At 32.4% G+C, this 23,016-nt stretch overlaps 3 protein-coding genes across 5 annotated transcripts; 1 reads left to right on the forward strand and 2 right to left on the reverse strand.

Moving 5' to 3' along the window:
* Positions 1–3,394: 3,394 nt before the first annotated feature.
* Positions 3,395–14,580, reverse strand: hyd (E3 ubiquitin-protein ligase hyd). 3 transcript variants are annotated; one of them, XM_070644242.1, is made up of 12 exons: positions 14,403–14,580; positions 13,761–13,964; positions 10,454–13,701; positions 9,017–10,396; positions 8,474–8,925; positions 8,243–8,411; positions 8,001–8,105; positions 6,485–7,770; positions 4,915–6,269; positions 4,613–4,819; positions 4,107–4,485; positions 3,395–3,890 (listed from the first exon to the last, which is right to left on the reverse strand). In XM_070644242.1, the coding sequence occupies exons 1-12, from the start codon at positions 14,456–14,458 to the stop codon at positions 3,678–3,680; spliced, it is 9,054 nt and encodes a 3,017-aa protein (XP_070500343.1). In that variant the 5' UTR covers positions 14,459–14,580; the 3' UTR covers positions 3,395–3,677. The 3 variants fall into 3 exon arrangements, with proteins under 3 accessions (XP_070500343.1, XP_070500342.1, XP_070500344.1); XM_070644241.1 differs by having other exon boundaries at positions 8,474–8,955; XM_070644243.1 differs by lacking the exon at positions 8,001–8,105 and having other exon boundaries at positions 8,474–8,955.
* Positions 14,581–14,776: 196 nt separating this feature from the next.
* On the forward strand, positions 14,777–20,433 carry LOC139093270 (uncharacterized). The gene is made up of 5 exons (XM_070643949.1): positions 14,777–15,070; positions 15,346–15,394; positions 15,593–15,786; positions 16,885–17,100; positions 17,294–20,433. The coding sequence occupies exons 3-5, from the start codon at positions 15,714–15,716 to the stop codon at positions 17,353–17,355; spliced, it is 351 nt and encodes a 116-aa protein (XP_070500050.1). The 5' UTR covers positions 14,777–15,070; positions 15,346–15,394; positions 15,593–15,713; the 3' UTR covers positions 17,356–20,433.
* A 1,068-nt stretch (positions 20,434–21,501) lies between these two features.
* On the reverse strand, positions 21,502–22,681 carry Mpv17 (Mitochondrial inner membrane protein MPV17). The gene is made up of 3 exons (XM_070643947.1): positions 22,430–22,681; positions 22,254–22,375; positions 21,502–22,149 (listed from the first exon to the last, which is right to left on the reverse strand). The coding sequence occupies exons 1-3, from the start codon at positions 22,582–22,584 to the stop codon at positions 21,845–21,847; spliced, it is 582 nt and encodes a 193-aa protein (XP_070500048.1). The 5' UTR covers positions 22,585–22,681; the 3' UTR covers positions 21,502–21,844.
* Positions 22,682–23,016: the final 335 nt, after the last annotated feature.

Below are 23,016 nucleotides of genomic sequence, written 5' to 3' on the forward strand. Positions count from 1 at the left end.
TTTCCTTCCAAGAGTTCTCTGGCCGTCCACGATCTTGTCGATTCAAATTCATCCATTTTCAATCTTTTAGTTGAAAAATCGATGTATAATTCACATATCGACATAAATCACCACTAAAAGAAGCTCCCAGACAAACCAGCTTAGTCAGACAAATCACAAATAAATACTGTCAAATAGGACATACACAAAAACATGTGCTAGAAAAGAAATGAACATCAAATAAAAATAATAAAAAAAAAATTGGAAGGCACATATAGGTATGTATCGTAATGACAGCTTAGCAGGCAAAACATGAAAGTAACAACGGCAAAAACATCTTTTAAATTCTGCCGCCTCGCGGTTCTATAATTTTCCTTTCATCGAACAGCATTGAAGAGTGAAATAGTAGAAAAAAAAGAGTTATAATTGAATTTTTATTTTCCTAAGCTATTAATTGGTGTATTGAATAAGTGAATAGAAAATAGAAGTAAAAGAACATGGTAGGGTATGAGAAAGAGGTTTGGCGAGAAGAATTGTGCTGCAAACAAATTCACTACGGCTCTCTTTTTGCCTTGCTTACTCGTCCCGCTTCTCTTTTTTGTGTGTTACATTACATCCGAAGACTTACTTTTGAAGACTTTACATTGGCACTACACATAGTACACACCGCATGAGAATTAAAATGCGGATCGATTTATGTACATATCTAACATATAATAACTGCTTCAACATTTTGACGCTTAATTTCATCATTTTCATTGAATTTATGCAGACTTGCGTTTTTCTTATTTTTATTTAAATGAAGATGATGAAAAGGAATAGAAGTAAAGGAGAGGAGTAAAGAACGATCAATACAGTAAGTAAGCATTTCAATCTAAATGCTTGGAAATGTATGATCGAAGAAATGATGAAGCAATATGCGAATGAGAGGTATGGAATTTTATTCTATCGTAGCTCTGTATACTCCCGCTAATGAAAAGGTCTTGCTACATATCATCATAGTCGTTCGCATATACATTATTATGTCTTTACTCACTGACGCGATATTATTGATTTGAGAATTTTATTTTCGGTTTGTAGCTGAATTTTTTGGGAAATTGTGCTGTCGGTTTGACTGGAATTTAATTGCTGAGTATGATTTGAATAGTCTGTATTTAGAGCTTTTTTAAAATTTTGAGATTTTTACATGAGAATTTTATAAAGCTTCAAAATTGTCAAAAAGCTTCTTTACAAAAATTATAAAACTCAAAAAATTGTCAAAAATCTCAACAAATTCCAAAAACTCAATATTTTGTCAAAAAGCTCAACAAATTGTCAAAAAGCTTAACAAATTCCAAAAACTCTGTAAGTTGTCCAAAAGCTCAAAAAATCCCAAAAACTCAGGATGCTGTGAAAAAATTCAAAAAATTCAAAAAAGCTCGAAATTTCGAATTATTCAAAAAGGTTTAATTTTTTGATTGACTTCCTAAAAATGCGTCAAAGCCACCTGTGACCCAGCATTAGAAACAAAAAAATTTACATATTACTTCTCTCTATCTCCATCTCACTCTCTTTACATTTATGAGTCATCAAAAGAAATCACCGAAGGACATGAATATTGATTTTATGAAAGCTTTATGGCAATAATTTTGATCTCTGACTATATACGATATTCGCCTTAAAAAAATCAGTAGAAGTTACAGTATCAACGTGTGAAAATTGTTTTCATTCTTTATGCTTTTGATTCATATTTATACACTACATAAGTTTTATAAGTAAAATAAATGTAAAACGAGAGAAAAAAGAAAGCATTCGGCATAATCTTTTTGATATTAATTTTATTTTTTATTAAAGTGATTCATGCCTCAAGGGGATATATTTGTTTCAAATAAAAATTGAAGTTCAATTATTTTTCGCTTATGACTGGCTTTTTGCATACCTATATTTCATGAATTCAATAAAGCCAATATTTTTTGTCTTCGATATTCTCTTCTGCCTTTTTTATTCCTTTTTTTTTTTTTAAACATATTCAATATTCACGATAAGAAGAAAATCTTGAAGCCAAATGAAATATATTTTTGTGAAAGAATCAATTTAGAAGATGACTTCGGTATTCAATTTTGAAGATCTTTATGGAATTTGTTCTCATTTTAAAGCTTTTTCAAAAAAATTTTGAATTTATAAAAATTTGAAATGATGAAAAAATATTTCAAACTTTGAGAAAATTTTCAACTTTTCAAATTTTTAAAATTTTTCAATTTTTTAATGAAGATTTCAAATTTATAAAAAGATTCAATTGATTTTAAGTGACATTAAGTGTTCAATTTTACATCGTTTCATATTTTTTATGGCGCAAAATCATTTTGGCGGGATTTTTATATATGGTTTCGTCTGGCGCACTCTTACTGGATAAGCCATGAATCCTACAGGTATTTTATATAGAGCAAAATCATTTTGCCGGTAATTTTATATGGAGCAAGACCATTTTGCCAGGAAATTTATATGGAGCAAAACCATTTTGCTGAGAATATTTTTCAAACAAATCACACAAAAATTCAATTAAAAAGTCCAAAAATTCCTAATAATGAAGATATAATAGAGTCCAACAATATCTATGAGAACATTTTATTATCATTCGATTATTATATTGCATTTTAACCGCCGTTCCTTATGCTTCTCTTTGTCCGTTTATGGTAAAATGTTTTAAATATAAATAAGAAGAAGAATAAGAAATTATGGATTGATAATAATTTCTTTTATTATGTATTTAAAAGCATGTATATCCAATTTGATCGATTAATTGATGTACACAAAGAAAGAATTGAAAGAAGTACATTCAAATAATCGTAAATAAGTGGTCAGGGTATGCCAATAGGGGAATTGAAGTTGTTTGAATATTTCTTGGAAATGAATTCAAGTTTTAAACTGAAAATTTGAATATTTTGAAGGATTTTGTCTGAAAAAGTCGAGTAGACTTTATGCTACACTGCAAATTGTCGACTGTTGTTCGTGAATTAATAAAATCCATTGGCACGCCCTCGCAATAAGCATGCTTAAATTTATTACAAAAATCTATCAATTACCATTTACAACTCTATTGAAGATCTAGGAGGAAATGGAAAATTATAATAGCTAGTTGGCAATTTTTGCTCATCCATAAATGTCGAAGCTATCTTCTATACAGCACCGAAGCAATTAAGCTTTTAAATACTCAAGTTAATTAAAACGTTTCAAATAAAAGGAAACAAAATTAAACAATTTATAATGGTTTTTCAGTCATAATTTTTGTTCAGAGTTTTTTTTTATTTTTTATTTTTCAATTTGTTATTGTATGAGCTAAAACATATATAACTATTTTCCATAGTTTCAAACTGCAATTACAATTTTTTATAAGATTTCTTTTTTTTTAAATTTTTTAATATTTTTTTATTTCATTTCTTAAAGGTTTTGTCAGTAAATTATTATTTGAAATCACATAAATCATTGAATTTTGAAAAGATTCAAGCTTTTTATTTTCAATCGATTCCCATTGCAGAATTAAGAAATAAGAAATTTTTTAAATTGAATTTTAAATTTCAGTGTTGAAAATTTCTATGAATTTCTTGAAAAAAATTAAATAAAATAAGTCAAGTCCTATCAATCTATGATTCTTTTAAATTAATTAATTAATTAATTAAATAGATAATAATAATAATAATTGGAAAAATATAATATCCTACTTAAACGAATCCAAAGTTTTTCGTCTTAATTGCCATTAACAATTTATGGCGTAAAACGGCTTTACTTGAATACAAGGGAATATATAGACGTGAAATGCATGTATTAGCTGTTGGTAAGTGAGCGTCGTCGGCTGGACGAATCGTAACAGTTGGCATTGGTTGGAATCCTTCTTCTGATGCCGGTAAGGCTGGTGATCCTGTCCAGAAGTAAATCTGGTTTTTTGGAAGAAATTATGAAAATTTATTAAATTGAACTGATTTTTTTTATCAATATTTGCTTAAATTCGATCAAAGTTTGCTTAGATTTTGATCAAATTCGATCAAAGTTTGCTTAAATTTTGCTCAAATTCGATCAAAATTTGCATAAATTCGACCTTAATATCCAAAATCTAGTCAAACTTGAATGTATAAAATAAAAGTAAGGCTTACCAAGTCTTGCCGCTCCAAATTAGTCATACGTTCAACAATCTGCCATAACCAACGCTTAAATCTCTGCAATTTTTCAGCACTCTCATTTGATTCGTCGTTAAATGAAGTATAATTTGATAAAACAGACACATTAATATCGCCAACACCATTTAATAAGAGTCTTAAGTCTTCAGCAGTTAATGAGTCGAGTGCTGTTTCAGGAAGAACATCAAAAACACCAGAACGAATTGCTTCCAATGCTTTCTCTTGTGTTTTTATCATACGATATTCAGCATATTTGCGAACATAATCATATACATTTTGTTCGTTAACAATAATGTCACGACCATTGTTTACCAATTCAACAGAACCTCCTCCTTCTTCTGGTATTAAATCAATACTACAATAATGAAAAAATAAAAGAATGGTAGCAAAAAGAAGAAAATTATTAATATGAATATGATTTTTCCCACCATCCATCTATTGTGGCTATTGAATTTTTTTAAAATAATAAAAAAAGTACTTACACAAAATTAAGTTCAAGCGATTGTAACAATTGTGCTCCATTTTTACTTTGTGAATCTTTAACCAATTGTCGCAATGATTCATAAACAATTGGATCGAAAAATGCTAAATCATGGAATCGAATTTGACGTCCAAGAATGTACTTCAAAACGTGACGTTGTAGGAATATTGGCAACAATTCATTTTGTAGTAAGCATAATCCAATTAATCTGTTGTGTGTGAGAAAAAAGAGAAATTTTTTTGAAGATGTTCGGAATTAAATATAAATTGTGGACAAAAGGAATTTAAGTTTCAAATCAATTACCTTCCAACATTTCTAAAAGCATTGATGCGCTCGAATGATGGATAGCCTTGTCGGGGACTATAGAAGTTCGGCTTTCCAGGCTGATAGAACAATGGTGCATTATCGTCAACAGTTAGATTTTGACAATCTTCAAGCACTACAATTGGATTTAATTTCTTTGAGCTCTGTTGAGATGAAGTTCCTTGTGTTGCACCAGTATTTTGAGATGAGTCAGTACTGATGATATTAAGAGTTGCTGAACTGGAAATGTTTAATGAGACAGCAGCTAATTGTGGATTATTGTTGTTATTATTTCCACTATTTCCAGCATTACTGTTGCTGCTATTTTCACGATCCATTCGATGACGGAATGTAATTAATGCCATTGCTTCATTAGCTCGTTGTCTTAATGTCTCATCAGATGATACAAGCATAATCCATTGAGTTGGTGGCAAATCTAACAGCATTCCTGTAATTTTCGATGCCTGTGTTGGATGTATTTGATAAACTTTGTTGTAAATTCGCTCTCCTAATTGTTGCTGATGATTACTCAAATGATCATTATTTCCTCCTTCACTCGACGGCCTAAATGGTCTCGCATCGTAATTTAACAGAACTTTACGGTTATCTCGATTCCTCCACAATGTACGTTTTGATGTTAATCTGCGTAATGGCTCAGAAAGATCTCTTGATTGTACACTTGATGCAATATTACTTGCAATTGTTACGGATGGTGATTGATTACTTCCCGAGGGATTTCGTTGCCTTATCATTGTACTGAATGGAACATTGTATTTACTTGAGCCGACTTGTGCACTTTCCAAATTGGGAAGATTCTCTCTCGACAACAATGCTTCGGCTATTAATGTATAGAAACTACGTGCAACACCAGATCCCTCGCCAGGCTCATCTTTAAATGTTACTTTGACACGATTGAAAGCTAATGGAGGTTGTATGCGCCTATTGTTATTATTATATTGTGTATTCAGTTCTTTAAATGTTTGTGGAATGAGGCAATTTCGAGCACGATCAATTTTTGACAGCGTTAAATCACGTTGTTGACCATTTCTTAACTTTTCCATAAGACGTCTAAATTTAGCCTCTTTAACTGGAAATCCGCCAAGTTCTGAAATTATACTTCCAGGTTCCATGCCAACATCTTCTTGAAAAACTCTTCCAAAAAGTATCAATGATAATCTCCATCGTCCCAAAAGTAAATCAGATGTAACATTTGATCGGAAATAAACACCACGTGGTGGCAATTCCTGTACAATTTGTTGTGATGGTCCCGGTGTATTGGTCGTTTCAATTGTCACATTTGCAGACACTTCTTGATGTTCATCCATAGTATCCATTGATGGATCAATTTGAGAAGCCTAAATGGAAATAAAATTAAAAAATTACTTCCTATGTTCCGAAAAGAATTTGTTATCTCCGTATCTGTTCACAATGAGAAGCTCGATCAATTGTGATCATCATAGAGATATAAGTACTAATATTGGACTTCGAAATGGAACATGGATAAAAAATCGGATATCCATATTCGTATCTGTGAGTCCGTAGGATTTGAACGAAGGATTTTTAAACTTACCGATGGACCAACTCGAACGATGACACTAGACTTGCTTGTTCCTTGCTCATTTTCACCCTGTTTGCCTTCGTATAAGAAGTTATTAGGCAAGAAGTTTATTGGCGTTTCTGGAGCAACACATTCACTTAAAGTTTGTTTCTTATTCTTTGATAAAATATTTGCAGTTGCAGCATCAATAGCTTCGGCTACATTTCGTCTTGTAACGACAATTATTGGTGGACGAATTGAAGGATCAATTTCTTGTTCTTCTTGAGGTGATTTCGATCCTGCTTTTGATTCTGATTCACGCATAAGTGTATACTCTTTAGGATGAATAGTTTCACCTGTTTCCATCAGTCTATGTTTCTTAGCAGCAGGCGTTTGCATGCTGTCATCATCACTTTCATCAGAATCATCATAAATATGCTTATCGATTTTCTGGGGAACTGTTTTGTCAGTAATGTTCATTTTTGTGGATAAGTTTTGTGGTTCCTCATCAATACTTTCGTCGTCATCGTCATCTTCATAATTTTCAAGGTATGTCTTTGATGACCCAGCTTGTGGTGAATGTGGTCTCTTTAATTTCAAAGATGTCGGGATGTCCTTAACTTGTGATACACTAGCAATTAATTTTTCATCACTGACCAATGGTTCAGCTTGACTTTCGGATGTTGATGGTGTGACGGAAATAACAACTGTATTAGTATTTCCAGCACTATTTTGCATAACATCTCTCGATTGAGCAGAAAGTCCTAATTTAATTGGTGGCAATTCCAATGTCGATGAAGCGACAGTTGCTTCAATATTTGATGGAACAGTTATGGCTTGTTTTGGCATTCCAAATAAGTCTTCACGTCTTGCATTAGGCTGAAGTAACTGTGGTTGTTCTGCCAAAGGCAATGACTCAGCCATCGGAGTGAATGGATCAGGTGTTGGACATCCAAGACACAATGTTGAATCAGATCGTTGGAAGAATCCATGTCTCTTGCCAAGTGATGGACGAATCATATCATTCTCATCAATTGAGTCTGTGTCCATAACAATAGATGAAGCAAATTCATCATCAACATCATCATTCTCATTATCATCCATTGACTCATCAATCCATGTATTTGAGTCATTACGATCACATTCTATTTCATTTGAAGCACGCATATAGAAAATTATAGCATCAAGTACAAAGGCAACATGTCTTAATGCAGTGACATCTAAAACCGGTAAAGAATCACGATGTTCTGAATTGTGAGATCTCATCAATGACAAGCAATAGTTCAAAAAGTCACGACGACTTGTTGAATTGTCTGCACCTGAATAAGAGAAGAAGAAGAAGAAAATTGATATTGAGTAAGGAAGTCAATAGAGAAGATTGCGGTTCTCAAAATTTCACAAAAAATCTCTCTACAATATTCATATCCACAAAATAAATTATAAAAAAATCTAGTCATCATAAAAAGTTGGATGGACAATAAAGAGATTTTTCAGAAAAATTTTTGATTGTCTCAACGAAAAATCATTTCCCATTAAAATGACAACATACCGTTGCGATCACGCGCACGACTGCCACTATTTGAGTTTGATAAGTTTGGTGTAAGCATTTGAATTGTGACTGTACGATTTGATCTTTGTAGTGGCGGTCCAGCGTCTTTTTAGATTATTTTTTTATATATTTTAATAGTGAGACATTACGGATATATTTTTATGAGATGTAAAAGAAAAAATAAAAATTAAAAAAACAAAACTATTTATGTGTTTCAATCTTAGAAGGCATGTTATACTCACTTGGTGCGGGCGTTGTTGTCGTGTTTGAATTTGTATTATGTGGATGAAGTGGGTGTGCAGAATCAGCTGAATCTGTCAATGATGCTCCAAATCGAAGTTGTGCTTCTGTTGCATCCATTACTGTTAATATCCAGTCCCATGTGGGTTTTAAACGTTTCTCAACGTACATCTATAAATAAATTGCAAATTTAAGTACAACGTCGAATAAATTCAAGAATCTAATGGACTTACTTGAAGTTGAACAGCTTCTTGATATGTCAAATCATAGCTTTGATAGGTATTTGATGATGGACAACTAAATTTCCATGCCAGCATTCCAACTAGTTCACTAATTTGCCTCAAGACAATTCCAAAGGCACGTGCCAAAGCACTCGATGTTGTAGCCATTGTTGGCGATTCCTGCGCAACTGCACTAGCAGAAGCAGATCTTCTTATAGCACTTGGATCAATAAAAACAAGATTTGATGCGCCAGCTAAACGATGTAAGCTTGTTGTTCTTGTAGTGTCACGGTTTCTTATTGCCCAATGTAATGAATGTGGCGGGGCATTACTCCTTTGTAAATTAGTCGACGATGTTCTTCTATCAGTTGGATCATCAAGTACAAATTCTTCTGTCGATTGTTCATCACTATCGCCATCTTCGGAATTTTCTTCATCTTGTTGACTTGAGTCACCTGTGTCATCTTCATTGATTAAAACGAAATTAGATAAACCTATAATGTTGCAGAAAATTTCATAGCTCCTAAAAAAATTTATCTAAAACTAATAACTTACCAGTATCAGAACCAGCTGTTGCACCTGTTTGGACACTTCGTCCAGCATCTTGTGTACTTTGATTATCATCTGAATCGCTCTCAGTTTCAGCTTCTTGAAAATTAAATTCATTATCACTTTCAGCTTCATGTCCATCGCCTTGTCCAATTTGATCTTCGGCAACGTCATCAACAACATTGTTATTATTATTGTTACTAATATTCTGTCTTGAATGAATGACAGACTGTGAGTCATCTTGTTCAGATATGTCACCATCATCTTGAACCATTGCGTCTGCATCATTGTCCAGCTCATTTCTTAATGCTGACGAAATTCGAGACAAAAAGCCACCCTCAGTAGATTCAGAATCGATTCGAGAAACAACAGCATCAACGATGGTGCTTTGACGAGAAGCTGGAGCTAATGGCTCAACAGAGAATAAGTCATCGGCATCTAAGTTATTTCCACCAGATGTCAACAATTGGAATGGAGCTGTTGGACGAACAACTCCAAGTCTAACTGGTGCAATTAAAGCATCTGCAATTTCAGCCAATTCCTCAATAGCAAATTTCAATAACGAAGTGAAAACACGTCGATAGGCAAGCATTAAGCGAGCTTGCATTGTTGAGTTACGCTGTTTATCAGGATTATTTGACTTTTCAATACTAAATATTACAAAGACACGAGCAACGGAGCGAACGAAACGTCTTGCAACTTTTTGTGCTTCATCAACTCGTCCTGGAACTGCTTCATTTTGAAGTTCCTTGATTAAAGTAGCTAATAAAGCATCAAGTGGCTCATTATTGCATCTAAAGAATAGAATGTGAGTAAATTTATCCAGCATAATGGTTCCACTTTGAGAATTTATGTAAAGATTCTTGCTGTCATTATCCTCATAGAATATTTGATTTGTGAAGCTGTTCAAATTGAATTCAGTTTCAACTCCAGTCTGTATCATACTTCTAACTGCATTCCAATCACCAAGCAATCTTTCTAGTGCTTTACGTGCAAATCTTGGTGGTTCTAAATCATGTTCAGGCATTTCACCATCAGCATCAATCGATGGTGTTTTTCTATTTAAATAACTTCCAGAGCTTCTTTGTTGAACTCTTGTTGATCTATATTGTCGCTGTTCAATTGATTGACGACCAACAGTTTGAATAAGGAAGAGCAAAATCGATTCTCCCCGTGAGTTGAAACGCATAACGAGATCAGTATCCTTAATTAATTTTTCTAATAATTCCGTACGCTTTGTTTGATTTCCAGCAACTAAAGCTTTACATTTACATTTCTGCCAACAATCACAATATGCAGTCGGCGTTGTTTGTTTTAATTTGCAATCGTGTCCCTTGTGACAAACCTTTGCACATTCCGTGCAGCAGCATAAAGAACCGCTTAAGCCTGCAAGTATTATTGACATTTAATTCACTGTATAATTTAAGCATGTAAATTACTTACCACAAGTTTGACATTCAAAAATATCTTGATTAATATGATCAGCACCGGTCCATGTAAATGAGCAAGTATCATTACAACATAAAACATGTAATGGAGATTGATCAGGTGTTGAACCGTTAGGGAACACCATCGAATCTCTTACTTGCGCATCTCCATTAGCAATTTTAAGAATTGCATCAAATAAAACTATTCCAGCTTGATAAGAACGACTTGAAACAGCAAGCATGAATGGAGTTTGTCCTGTTGCATCTTTAGAACTAAGCAACTGACGTAAATGTGGTTGAAATGCTTGATTTTCACAAATTAACTGGACACTTAATAAAGCATTTAAACGTCTTTCTGTTGGATCCGATACATAAATTTCTGTCGGATGTGTTGGTTGCTGTGGTTTTGGAATCTGAATTCCACTCAAGCTATCTTCGTCACCAGAATTTCCACCTTCATATTCCGAAGGCCAGTATGATAAATTAATTGAATTGTCGTCTGCAGATGTAACTGAGACACCTGATGTCGACATGTGATGAACCTCACCTGCTAAAGCAGAGGTTGATGATGATCTTCTCATCAAATCACGTATGTTGCTCGTAGAACGTGACCCAATCATCGAATTTGCGATAGTATTAATACATTCTAATCCTGGATTACTGCTTGTATTCACAGTAGATAACGATTCCGTATCTGAATCCTTATTGGATGTTGGAGAGCATTGAGATATGCATGCATGCAATATATTCCTATTTCCATCAGAAAATTCTTGAACAACAGATGCAACTTGTGATTTCAATTCACCGTTTAATTGCTGCAGGAAATATTTAACAGCATCTACATCACATCGCATGATTTTTGGCATAAGCATTTGCTGTTCTGTTGCCAAAACTAATAATGTAATTTGCGTTTTCGTATTTGAATTTGATGATTGAATGGTGACGGGCGTTGCAGCAACACAACTCAATGGTGGCAAGTCCATCCATAATGGATCTCTGATTGACTCAACGCAATCTTTTGCTAGAGGATAGATAGTCTTGTTTCCATCTCGCAAAATTAGGATGCTTTCTGCTTGATCACCGGCACATTGAATTGATATATTTTGAGGCTGTTTACCCATGAACGAATTCAAGTCGGTCGGAAAATTGCTAGTTTTTTCTAATCTACCACTACTCAAATTGAAAAGTGAATAGTGAAGTTTCTGTCCAGTCTTCATTATTGTATGAATTCCTTTAGAGTCAATTGTCAATGCCAAAAGTTGAGAATTTTCATTTAGTTGTTGATTGAGCACAACACGACGAGGAATTTTCTGAATGCAATCAGGAACACGAGAATTTGCATTCGATTTAATCAATTGAAGTTCATCTTTACGAAGTAAACGGCATTCTTGCCATGCATCGGATGATGATTCATCAAACTTTTCTTTCGAACTTGTGTTTTGGAAACGAACGGCAACATACTGTCCATCAACTTTGAGTACTTTTCCTGTTGGAACTGAACGCAAATCCTCAACAAACACAACATCCTTTAAGTTCCATAATTCCTCATCTTTCTTTCCATCTGCATCATCCTTTTGAACAATTCTCTTCCTCTTTACACTAATTGATGTATCAGAGCATGTGGAACTAGCCGGTGATGGTGGTGGCGGCATATCCATACGATCTGTTGTCTCTTTATTTCCAACATTTGATGATGAAGCACTTGAGTTTGATGTGGAAGTTGGAACATTAATTTTGGACATCGTTTCTTTCTCGACATTTGAAGAGGACAATGACGATGTTCCAATTTGTTGTGGCATGGGAAGAATTTTAAATCGACATATGTTTTGCAAATCCCAAGCGGCATTCATTAGTTGACCCACTTTTGGAACGCCATTTGAAATGCAAAAGCCAATAGCACCAGGTTGATACATTGGAATATTTTTCATACAGACTTGTGCACCAACAACAATTTCATTTTGTGCTGAATCCTTATCTTTATCCTTCTTTTGTGGCTTTTTTGATTTTGCTTTGTATTTTTCCCACATCTTCTTACGTTGACTAAATGGCAACACACCCCACCAGAATAATTCACCGCTCTCAGTACGTGCAATTGTATAAAGTGAGCATGTATTCAATGAAATTATCTTATCAAGTGTAAATTCTGGATAACTTGTTGCGGGATGTTCTAATTTATTTCCTGCATATCCGAGTTGTTCATCCATCCATGTCGCAATTTTTCCACTTTCTGTAACAACAGAGCAACGAATTGTTGTTGCTGAAATATGAACAACTTTCTCGTAGACTAAGCTGAGTGCTTGAACTTTTGGATGATGAACATTTGAAAATTCGTTATTTTTATAAGGCTCTCGATCAATCCATCTCCATTGATGTAATTCACCCTTTGTTGAGACAGCAATGAACTCTGAATGAAGCGATGCAATTTGAGAGAATCGAGTACCGTCTTTGTCTGGCCAAAATTCTAAATCATCTGAGATCCATAGCGGAAAGCCGGATGATGTATCCATTTTGCTTCTGCTATCCTGTTCCTTTTCCCATTGCACTTCCTCACGGCTTGATTGGAACCATCTACGTGGTCCAAAATATGTCCTATCTCTAATTCTACCAAATGTTAAGCTAGTACTATTTCCCGATGATCCAGTAACGACAGCACTAACTGATCCACTTCCACTTGCTCTCAAATTGTTACTCTCATTTTGATTTGCCGACTGTGATGAGGAACTTTGCATACGATCGCGACTGCTGAGCATTAAATTCCTAAATGTCCTCATATCTTCTGAAAACATTGCATCATTATCAAGTAGTAAGCTTGGGTCTGGATGTATTCCACTATCGAGTAATGAAATCAAATCTTCGGGGACATAATTGTCACTGCCTTCTTCTGTATCCTCACCTTCCTCGTCATCACGTGATAATAAATTGTTTACAGCGAGATTAACATCAAGATTTGTTCTTTGCAATTCACGAATAATGAGATTTCTACTTTTTCCTTGTAATACTACTTGTGCTTGTGAAATAAGCTCTTCTGGTACGAATGTTGCCGGCACTGTATGTACGAGAGAGCGTCCAGATGATGTTGTGCCACCAATAATTACACCGGTACTTCTTGATGTCTGTCCACGAACGGAACTTCCATTAGTTCTCATAATTCTTGCACGAGTTGATCGTGCCAATTGACGAGATGAAGCCTGCGCATTTTTTGATGTTCCACTACCACCTGAACCACTATTGTTAGTTCCTCCATTTCCGGAACTTGAACCATTACTGAAAATAAACATTCATAATGAATTAATGAAGTAATAGAATACGATGAAGTCACTTACTTTTTATTCGATGTGTCATGTTTGCTCAAATCCAAACGTTCAGCAATAACCGAATATGCAACACGAAAAGCTCTTCCATCTGCTAACAGGACACCTAAGTATGTGTTTCCAATAACAACCTGTTTCACAGGTATCTTCAATGAATGCAATGCTGGAAATGTTTGAGTTCCATATTTGTTGATCTTTTCAGCGACCTCGCGTATTCTGAAAAATTTCAACGGAATCCATCATTGAAAGAATAAGAGTTCATAAAAAAATTAAAGATGGATGTCGATGAAGCACATGTCGAATTCGTGAAAAAATGTTTAAAATGACGGAAATTGACATTGGAACTGATTAAGAAGGGCTTTGTTATGCTTAATTGATAGAAATAACAACAATTGAGTGGAAATTTTACAAGTTTTTAAGGATTTTAAGGATAAATTTTTGTGAAAATCCAGACACTCAATTTGTTGAGTTTTATAGAGTTTTAAGGAATTTAGGTCTATAGAAAGTAATCAATCGTCATGATATCATTGAGATGAGTCATAATATGTCATCAAAACATTCTAATATCAACTATTTTCAGTGTTTCAGAAATTTTGTAATCGGAACTTCTGGCCATCTTAAATTTTTTCGACAATCCCAATCGTTTTAACTCACCTGTCGTTCAATTGATCACCTCCATTAATTGATACGACAAAATGCAATGACGACATAGTTTCTAAATTGTTTAATTAATCCTTTTCACTCCACTATTTAATTTTTAATGATTTTTTTCTACTATAAATTAAAAAAGTTATTACAAAGAAGTTTCTGCCTTTGAAACTTTTTTCCCCTTTTTTGCTTCTTGTTTTGATGCGAGATTTTTTTTTTGTAAACTTGGGCGATATTTGGTGTTTTGTGGGCATTTTTGTTTTGGTGACGCAGAAAAATGCCATAATCTTTTCGGATCTTATTTTGTTTTGATTTATGGAATGAATTAAGTGACTAAATTATAGAAGTAATTGGAATTGACTAATTTTATGTGCCGATTAAGTGAAATCATTAAGAATCTGTTTAGAAATCAATAAATTTGACAAAAAATTGAGTAATCTTATATGAAACGTATGAAGGGTATTTTTGTGTTGTGGATGATATGAAGATGCAACCATCATAACTGGTGGAGAAAGCAACTATAATTTTTTAAGTGTTATTGGAAAAAGCAAAGAAAAAAGTGTAGGAAAAAGTAAAAAATTGTTAAAAAAACATAAAACATCATTTTAGTTGTAATTAATAATCGCACAGTGGAGAAATAAAATGCACGATAAAGTACGATTAATAGAATAAATGTAAGAGCAAGTTCCGAAAATGATCAAAATCTTGATGAAAAAAAAAAATCGAGCTCGTGAAGTGAAAATCATTTGAATATTTATAAAATAAATTTTCATACAATTGTTTTGTGACGACAGTGCAATTGAGTGATCCTTCTGATGTCCTTGACAGTCACACATTGTCCTTAAAAAGTCATTTATAAGATTTTCATTCAACATTTTAGGGAATTTCCATGACATACTCATTTACAACATTTTTTTTCTCTATCTCTATCTTGAATTTCCCACAATAGTCATTAAATACGCACAAGAGGCTTTCAAGTACGGAGAAAAGTTTTAATGGTAAGTTGAACACAAAACATCAATTTAAGTTCCACTCAGAAAATAAAGTTTTCTTTATATTTTCCAAAAAAATATAAAAAAAAGAATTGCGATACATTTATTTTGATTTGATTTACATCTGACGACATTCTGATAACCTGATGTACCCGAACTTTTTTTTTCTTCTTCATTTAATTGAATTTTTACTTTTCATTTCAGTCTCTCTATTACCACTTTCTTGATATATTATTAAGAATTTTTTTGTTAAAAAAAGAAAAATAAAAAAAAAAAATTATAAATTTTCGTGCATTAAATTTTCCACGACTTTGTCATTTGAAGCATGAAAATTAAATTTAAGAATGGCTCAATCGTTAAGAAAGGTCCCTTACAGAAAAAGATTAAGAAATCTCAAGGTATAAACAATTTTTTTAAAGGACTCACAGCAAGCTTTGATAAATTAATTAAAAATATTTTTTTGGCTTGAATCCCACTGACTCATTTTTTAAGGAAATAATAATAAAATAATAATAATATTGTGAATATTTTGAAGCACTTTGTATGATGTACAGAATTGAATTTTGCGATTAACGAAGCTCTCAACTTTAATTCTATTCGGAATAATTTGTGACATGTGTGATGCTTTTAACATTTAACGAAAATAGGAGCAATTTATTCGTGATGAATAATGCATCGACTTGCAATGGTTTATTTAGTGATATTTATAGAATTTTTTAAATTCTGATCATGCACTCGACCGGTTTGTGCTCCTCAAAAAATTCCCCAAATTCTTTCAAATCATTTTATTATTGCTAATTTAATTCATACCACCTATTTAATTAGAATTCTGTTAACAAGCGTTATTGTGTAAACTATTCGATCCAGATGTGGTTTTGTTAACATAATCCGGTCAATGATTTCATCCATTTAGATGTGAAAATCCACGTGAGCAATATATACAATTTCTATTGAATTTAAAGCGAGTTTTCTGAATTTAAAGCATACTTTGATTTAAACTGGAATGAAATGAAGTTTTGAATTACTGAACAGTTTATTAATAGATTTGTTATCAATATGGCTTAATTTCATTTTAATTACTCTAATTGAAGTACTCGGCATTAAAAGATCAATTTATATCGATGCCAACAGTGTATTCAATATTTTACAAATGATTTGTGCGATTTAATATCATATTTCATGTGATTTTGACGAGATCAAATGAAGAATTGTCATATTACCAATAAAATGCATTTTAAAGGAAGTCGAATGCAATTAAAGTTGATGAGCAATAAGTAGTTTTAACTAATTAATAATAAAAATCCAACTGACATAACAATGAAAGCGTTAAAATACTAAATGATAATAAGTAGGAATTAATTGTACCAATTTAATAAATATAACTCATTTATGGTATTTAATGGATTAATTGATTGACCATCACGACGAAGACAATAAAAAATTTATTCTCTTTCCTTCTTTCTTTCTTCTGTCATCATATCATCATGACGACTTAGTTATCAGGATTATGGACACGGAAAAAGCGAATCAACAGAGTCAACAATCACAGCCACCAGTCGATGTGGTCGAAGTCGATCCTGAGAAAATTCAAGATGAGTTCCTTAACACGGGCCGAATAGGAAGGCGAAATGCTCTACCTGATATACTCGATAGTCATTGTGAAACATCAACAGCTGATTTACCTTTGAAACTTAGTGCCCTTACAACCAGTGGTGAGTAAATAATACACTTTTTTCAGGGGTTTAGTGTCATGCGTAAATTATTATATAAAAGGAAGTGATATCACTAAAACCCCATGCCTATGTCAATAGTTATCAAAAAAAAAAAGAAACTATAATGACGTGTGTACGACACGATTATTGATAAAGTACGAGCTCTTATCAGTGCAATAACATTTGTTTTCAGACTCATCGTCATCATCCAATTGTCCTAATCAAACAACAAATAGCAGCAGCAACAACAAATAATGTGAAAATGTGGAACAAAAACAAAAACGTAGCTAACTCATAAGAAGAAAAAAAAGAATTATTAACACACAAAATAGCGTAGTTATGATTAAACAGTAAGCTCTTATAGTCACGAAAAGGGAGACAGAAATGAAGTGAAAAAAAAAAACACTTTTTAGATGGAAACAATCTACCTATATATTTGCAAGAAAGTATAGAAATTATATACAGCCTCCGCCAAAGTAGTTTTTGTAATGTTCATGATATGAATCCATCAATCAAAAAAATAAGGTCACCAATTTTTAATGAAAAGTACTAAGTATTAATTCATTAGAACGAAAAAAAAAATGTGTGATGTAAGATAAGAGAGAAATTGTCCATTTTTCCTTCTTTTTTTTGTAACAGAACATGTTGCTCAGGGCTTGAAGATGGTTTGGGTAGCTGTAAATAACGTATGAGTTTCTATGAAACATTGCTGTGCACGTGTTTAACAAGTGGTGTCAATGCACTACTTACGTTTTTATTGATATACTATTCAACAGAATATGAGGATGACGTAGGTTCTGTTAATCATGTGATTAAATTTTTTTGAACGACGGATTTAAGTTTTTTTGAGAATACGCGTGATTTATTTTAAATCTGGGATATACTCGTTCGGTTTTAGCTTAAAGAATTGAAAAAAATTGCGAAACTTGTCGTATTTTGAGTTTTTCGTGTAGACACCTGTCTCAAATTAGTGAAAAGTCATCAACAAAAATAGTCAAATAGTAACAGTATGAAGAAAATCTCAAAAAATCTCAGATTGCTTTGAAAAGTAAAAAAAAGTTTACAAAATTAACAAAATCTCAATTAATTAACAGTGGAACGTTTGAACTAGATAAAAAATAGAACGTAGGAATGATACAGTCAATATTATTTCTGTTTTATGATATTTAATGCGTTCGAATTGTGCTTTGGTTCGATACAACGATAAGAGCTGTACAATGAGCACTGAATATAGAGAAAGGAAGTTTAAGTGTGCTTTGTACTGTGCTCCCTAACAACTGGGATATCAGTGATAGAAGCATGAGACCGAAAATCCTAGAACGTGAGTTTGATTCCCAATCGGACTAAGTTGTGGGCAAAGTTCGCGTTTTATTCATACTTTCACTGCTATTCTAAGTTTATTGTTGTTATAACGTTCATTTGAGATTTGAATGATATTTATTGTTCTTAGTTGAAAACCCCTTTTTGATGCAAAAGTTCAGTCTGTTTTTGAACTCGGATAAATAAACATCTCATTTATTTATAAATTCGTGAGGAAGTAGCTTTAATTATTAAACTACATTGAGCACAAAAGTCTTAACAACTCTCCATTAGTTTATGTCTTCTTCAAACGTCGAGTAAGTCGGAATGTTAACAAAGTTATCATTGTTATCAAAATCTAAAATTTTAGCAGTAATTAAGCAACTCATCGTAATATTTGTAAATCTATAAAGCAACGATAAACAACCCCTAAACCATCTTCCATCCCTGACATTCATGTTGAGCTTAAGCAAAAAAAAAAATGATTTCCTATATTTTTGAGTATTAATTGATTGTCCAATTAATTAGTTTAAAAAATGAGATAATGTAGTCCTATAATTTGCTTTCGGATCTAATTAAGATGTTAATGAATTTGACATTGAAAGCTGTTGAAAGCAAGGAATGAAAAAAAAATGATGCAAAAGTCATCAAAAAAAAGTTGTAAACTTTCGTTGACTTCTTTCTGAAATTGATTTATTGACGCTAGTCGCTTAATCAATCAAATTATTATTATTATTTTATGATTACGTTAGTTTCTAGTTATTTAAAATTGTATGCACAAACAAGCTTTATTAGACCGTATTTTAATTACCTACAATAGATTTTTATGAACAATATGGATTCGTGTGATTAGCTAACACCGAAATATAACATGCATTTAGTTAAAATATATTTATTTAAATTTTATTACGTACTGTTGTAATGAATGATGAGCACTAAGTCACGTAATTTTAATATACAGGGATGTTATGTTTTGATTGCATTATTGCTTATATGATGATGATGATGATGATGATTTGAGGATTGAGGGCAAACTGGATCTTGTAAAACAATTAGAATAAATCCTATTCAATTTATAACGTATATATCCAATAGTATCAAGCAGCAAGATAATTAAATTATATCCAATTTTTAATGCCCTTGGCAATAATGATGATCGTGCATTGAGTATGATTTCTGAAATAACAAAATTACACGCGTACGACAATAAAAAGAGGCTAACACTGTGGCGAGTTACAAAAAACATTAAAAATACTCAAATTCATGAAAATTCATAAAACTTTTCCTTAATTTTACACAACTGTCTATCATTTATTATTAAAAGTGTCGGAAGGAAGTAAACTTTGACTGTCTTTTACGGGTGTTGATATCAATCATTTAACTGTAAACTAGACCATCATCCTTTATAAATATAGACTAGTCAAGAAATCGACCCATTTTACGCTAGCTACCTAAATGTTACTTAATATAGCTTTATGATGCGACATCAAAGCTTTGACACAACTCATTAATCTTTAATACAATAATAATAACTTTTTACTTTCATCCACTTTGTGTTCAGTACCTGCAAAAAAATAATAAATCAAAGCTTGTTTTAAAGTAATTTCTTTATAAAATTAAATGATATTACCCTGAATATTACTTAAATAGGAACTATATTATTGTAGGTGAAAAAGAACAAACAATTTAAGCTTTTTTGGGGGTTTGAATAGCTATATAGTGAAGGATTATGTGATAAATTGGTAGCTAGAAACAAATTGAGGGAAGCTGAGCTATTTTGTACTCCTATTTCATGGAGGATTTCCCGAAGACTCCGTTTCGGAGTATGGTTCCATCTAATATAATCTATAGATTTTAGAGTGTGAACCACAGGTCTAGATCCCAAGCAGTACCGATTAAACGATGGCGTAGCGTCGCTTTATCAACTAAGTTGTGCTGGAGGGAGAATCTTGAATGGGATTAGAATACAATTAACCTGTAGGTCAGTACTAGGAGCATGCGACTGGAAATCGTAGAATATGGGTTCGAGTCCCATTCAGGCTATGTTGAAGAGAATTTTTGCTCTTGAATCTTGAAAGCAGTAAGTTTTCGAACATGTGGCACTTTAATTCAATGGTAGCCAATTTTCTTCATGCAACGGATCACTTTCTACAAAGCAAAAATATTGCATGGCATACCAGAAAGCAAATGTGCTCTAAATTACATTGACTGAGAATGAAAATCGATCATTATTGCATAATTTACCGCACGTGTGTTTGTTAGCAACATTGATTTGAAGAATCATGATTCTTGACTTTCATGTCTCAATTGTCATGCATACACTTGTAATACTAAAGACTTAAAGTAGAAATGGATGTAGTACATCCAAGAATTCAGATTCATGAATGATGTTTGCTTAGCTTGGGTAAAAATTAAAATTTCAAAGTTTTTGTTGAAAAAGTTTCCATTTTTTCAAGCCCGATAAGTAAACGACCCCAAGCTGGAAAGGATAAAAATGCCCAAAAAATAACATTACACAGTTAATGGATTAAAGATAGACCTCAAAGTTTACTTCTTTCGCATAATTTTTATATTTTTTTTTGTCAAAATATACACGAGAATGTGCAACGAACCGTAGAAAAAGATACAGTAATTTGTCAGATGATGTACGTATATGGCAGTTAGTGAAATTTTAATTCTTATTTACGACTTTTTTACATAGAAAACACATTCACACATACACACACACGAGAAAGAAGATGAAAAAGAGTAAAAAAAACACAACTAGATGTATAAGTAGAATTAAAGTGAAAAAGTATATATGTTATTTAATTTTTGCTCATCTCTCATCATCCCCTAATGTCCTTAACTTATTCAATAAATTGCACTATGTATTTCTAATAACTAAAATACACCAGTAATCTCGATCAAAAAAGAAAAAAGAAAATAAATAAGAGAGAAAAGTGGTGTTAATATTTAAAAAAAAATGATTAAAAATATTTATGAGTGTCAATTTTAAAGGAATGAATGTAGCTGTAAATATGAGAAAAAAAAATATTATTTTGGATAACAACAAAAAAAAACAACACGTGGAAATGAATTAATAAAGATACAAAAAAGATATAAATTAATATCTTATTAAATTTGAATTTATTTTCTCTTTTTAGTTAATTTAACCAATTTAGTTGATTTTGTTTGTGTCTATCACAATCATTCTACTTTCAGGCGCATTTTCCTCAAAGTGAAATTTTAACAGATTTCAAAAATTTGAAATTTTCAAAGAAATTTTGACCGTTAAACTTTTAAATAAATTTTGACAGTTATTTTTTCAAAAATATTTCAACTGTTACTTTTCAAATTTCATTTGACCGTTAAATTTTCACTGTTTTTTTATTGTCTCAACAATATTCAGGAAGATGCGCCTTCATAATTGACATGTCATAATTGACCACCTTTATAAATTATTTTACATTCCAGCACTATCATTAAATTCAATGTCAATGTTTGTCGTGGATGAGTTGTTTGTTTTAAAGCTAACGTAAGTATTCCAAAGAACGGCAACGATCTGAACTACAACTACTTGATAATTTAAAGGAACAAAAGCGAAATTCATTAATTGCACTGCTGGCCAAAGCTTGTAATTCGCTTTTAAAATATCAGCAAATTCGGCTTCCAGTTTAGTCTTAATTTCGATGGGTTTCTTGCCTTGAAGTAAGCCAATCGATGAGATCAAAGTTCCAATGAAAACAGGAGCAAAAACCAGCTGATCAACTGGAAGTGAAAAATTAAGTTAATTAGAGAACAGTAAGGACAGAAAGTCGACGTTGACAACTTAATTACTGTGCCTTAATCAATATTTTATTGATTTTACTTACCAGCAACCTTCTTTATAGTACATACAGTCTTATTGGAACCTTGAAATGTGCTATTGAGAGCTCCGTACCATTTTCGCAATCCTAAACCACCACAAAAGCCGATTAAGAGGAAATTTGCGGACCTAAAAGAAAACAAGTATTAATGATAAGATAATTGATAAGTATTAAGTAATTACCGTTTATAATCCAGTTCCTTTTTATTCTCAACAAACTTTTGAGCAATGTAATCGCCAGTTGCCATTAAAATTGAGGATTGTACTCCTTGAAAAGTGTACGGATACTTAGCTACATTCCTTTGGTATGTCCTACCAATCCGGCAAAATAATGACATGATGAAAAATCAAATTAATTTTGATATTGTCAAATATTTTGCCTCAATTGAAGAAGAAAGACTAATGCATGTAAACAAAAATCGATAACCTTTTAGAAAGCGCTTTTGTAGCAGTAATATGTAAGTGATGCTAGCTGTCGGCATGTCAATTTGTGCATCAAACTTGATCAAGTGCTGTCTGGATTTGTGGACTATAATTAACTGTCATTTAGAATTTGAAATTGAATTTGTACGGTTTTAATGTGATTTTTTAATGAATTTGTATGGTTTTGGTTGAAATATGTTGTACGGTTCTGGAATACTGAAAATTTATAAGGTTTGATAAATAATAATTTATAAGGCTTTGAGACATTTTCAAGTTATTTTCCATGGTTTTTGAGTAAATTTCAAAAGTTTCAGTTGGAGGACATCCAGAAAACATGAATTAAACTG

Source organism: Chironomus tepperi, unplaced genomic scaffold (assembly GCF_022539635.2).
Source record: "Chironomus tepperi strain 1889 unplaced genomic scaffold, CSIRO-AGI_Ctep_v1 contig_335, whole genome shotgun sequence".
NCBI classification, from domain to species: domain Eukaryota; kingdom Metazoa; phylum Arthropoda; class Insecta; order Diptera; family Chironomidae; genus Chironomus; species Chironomus tepperi.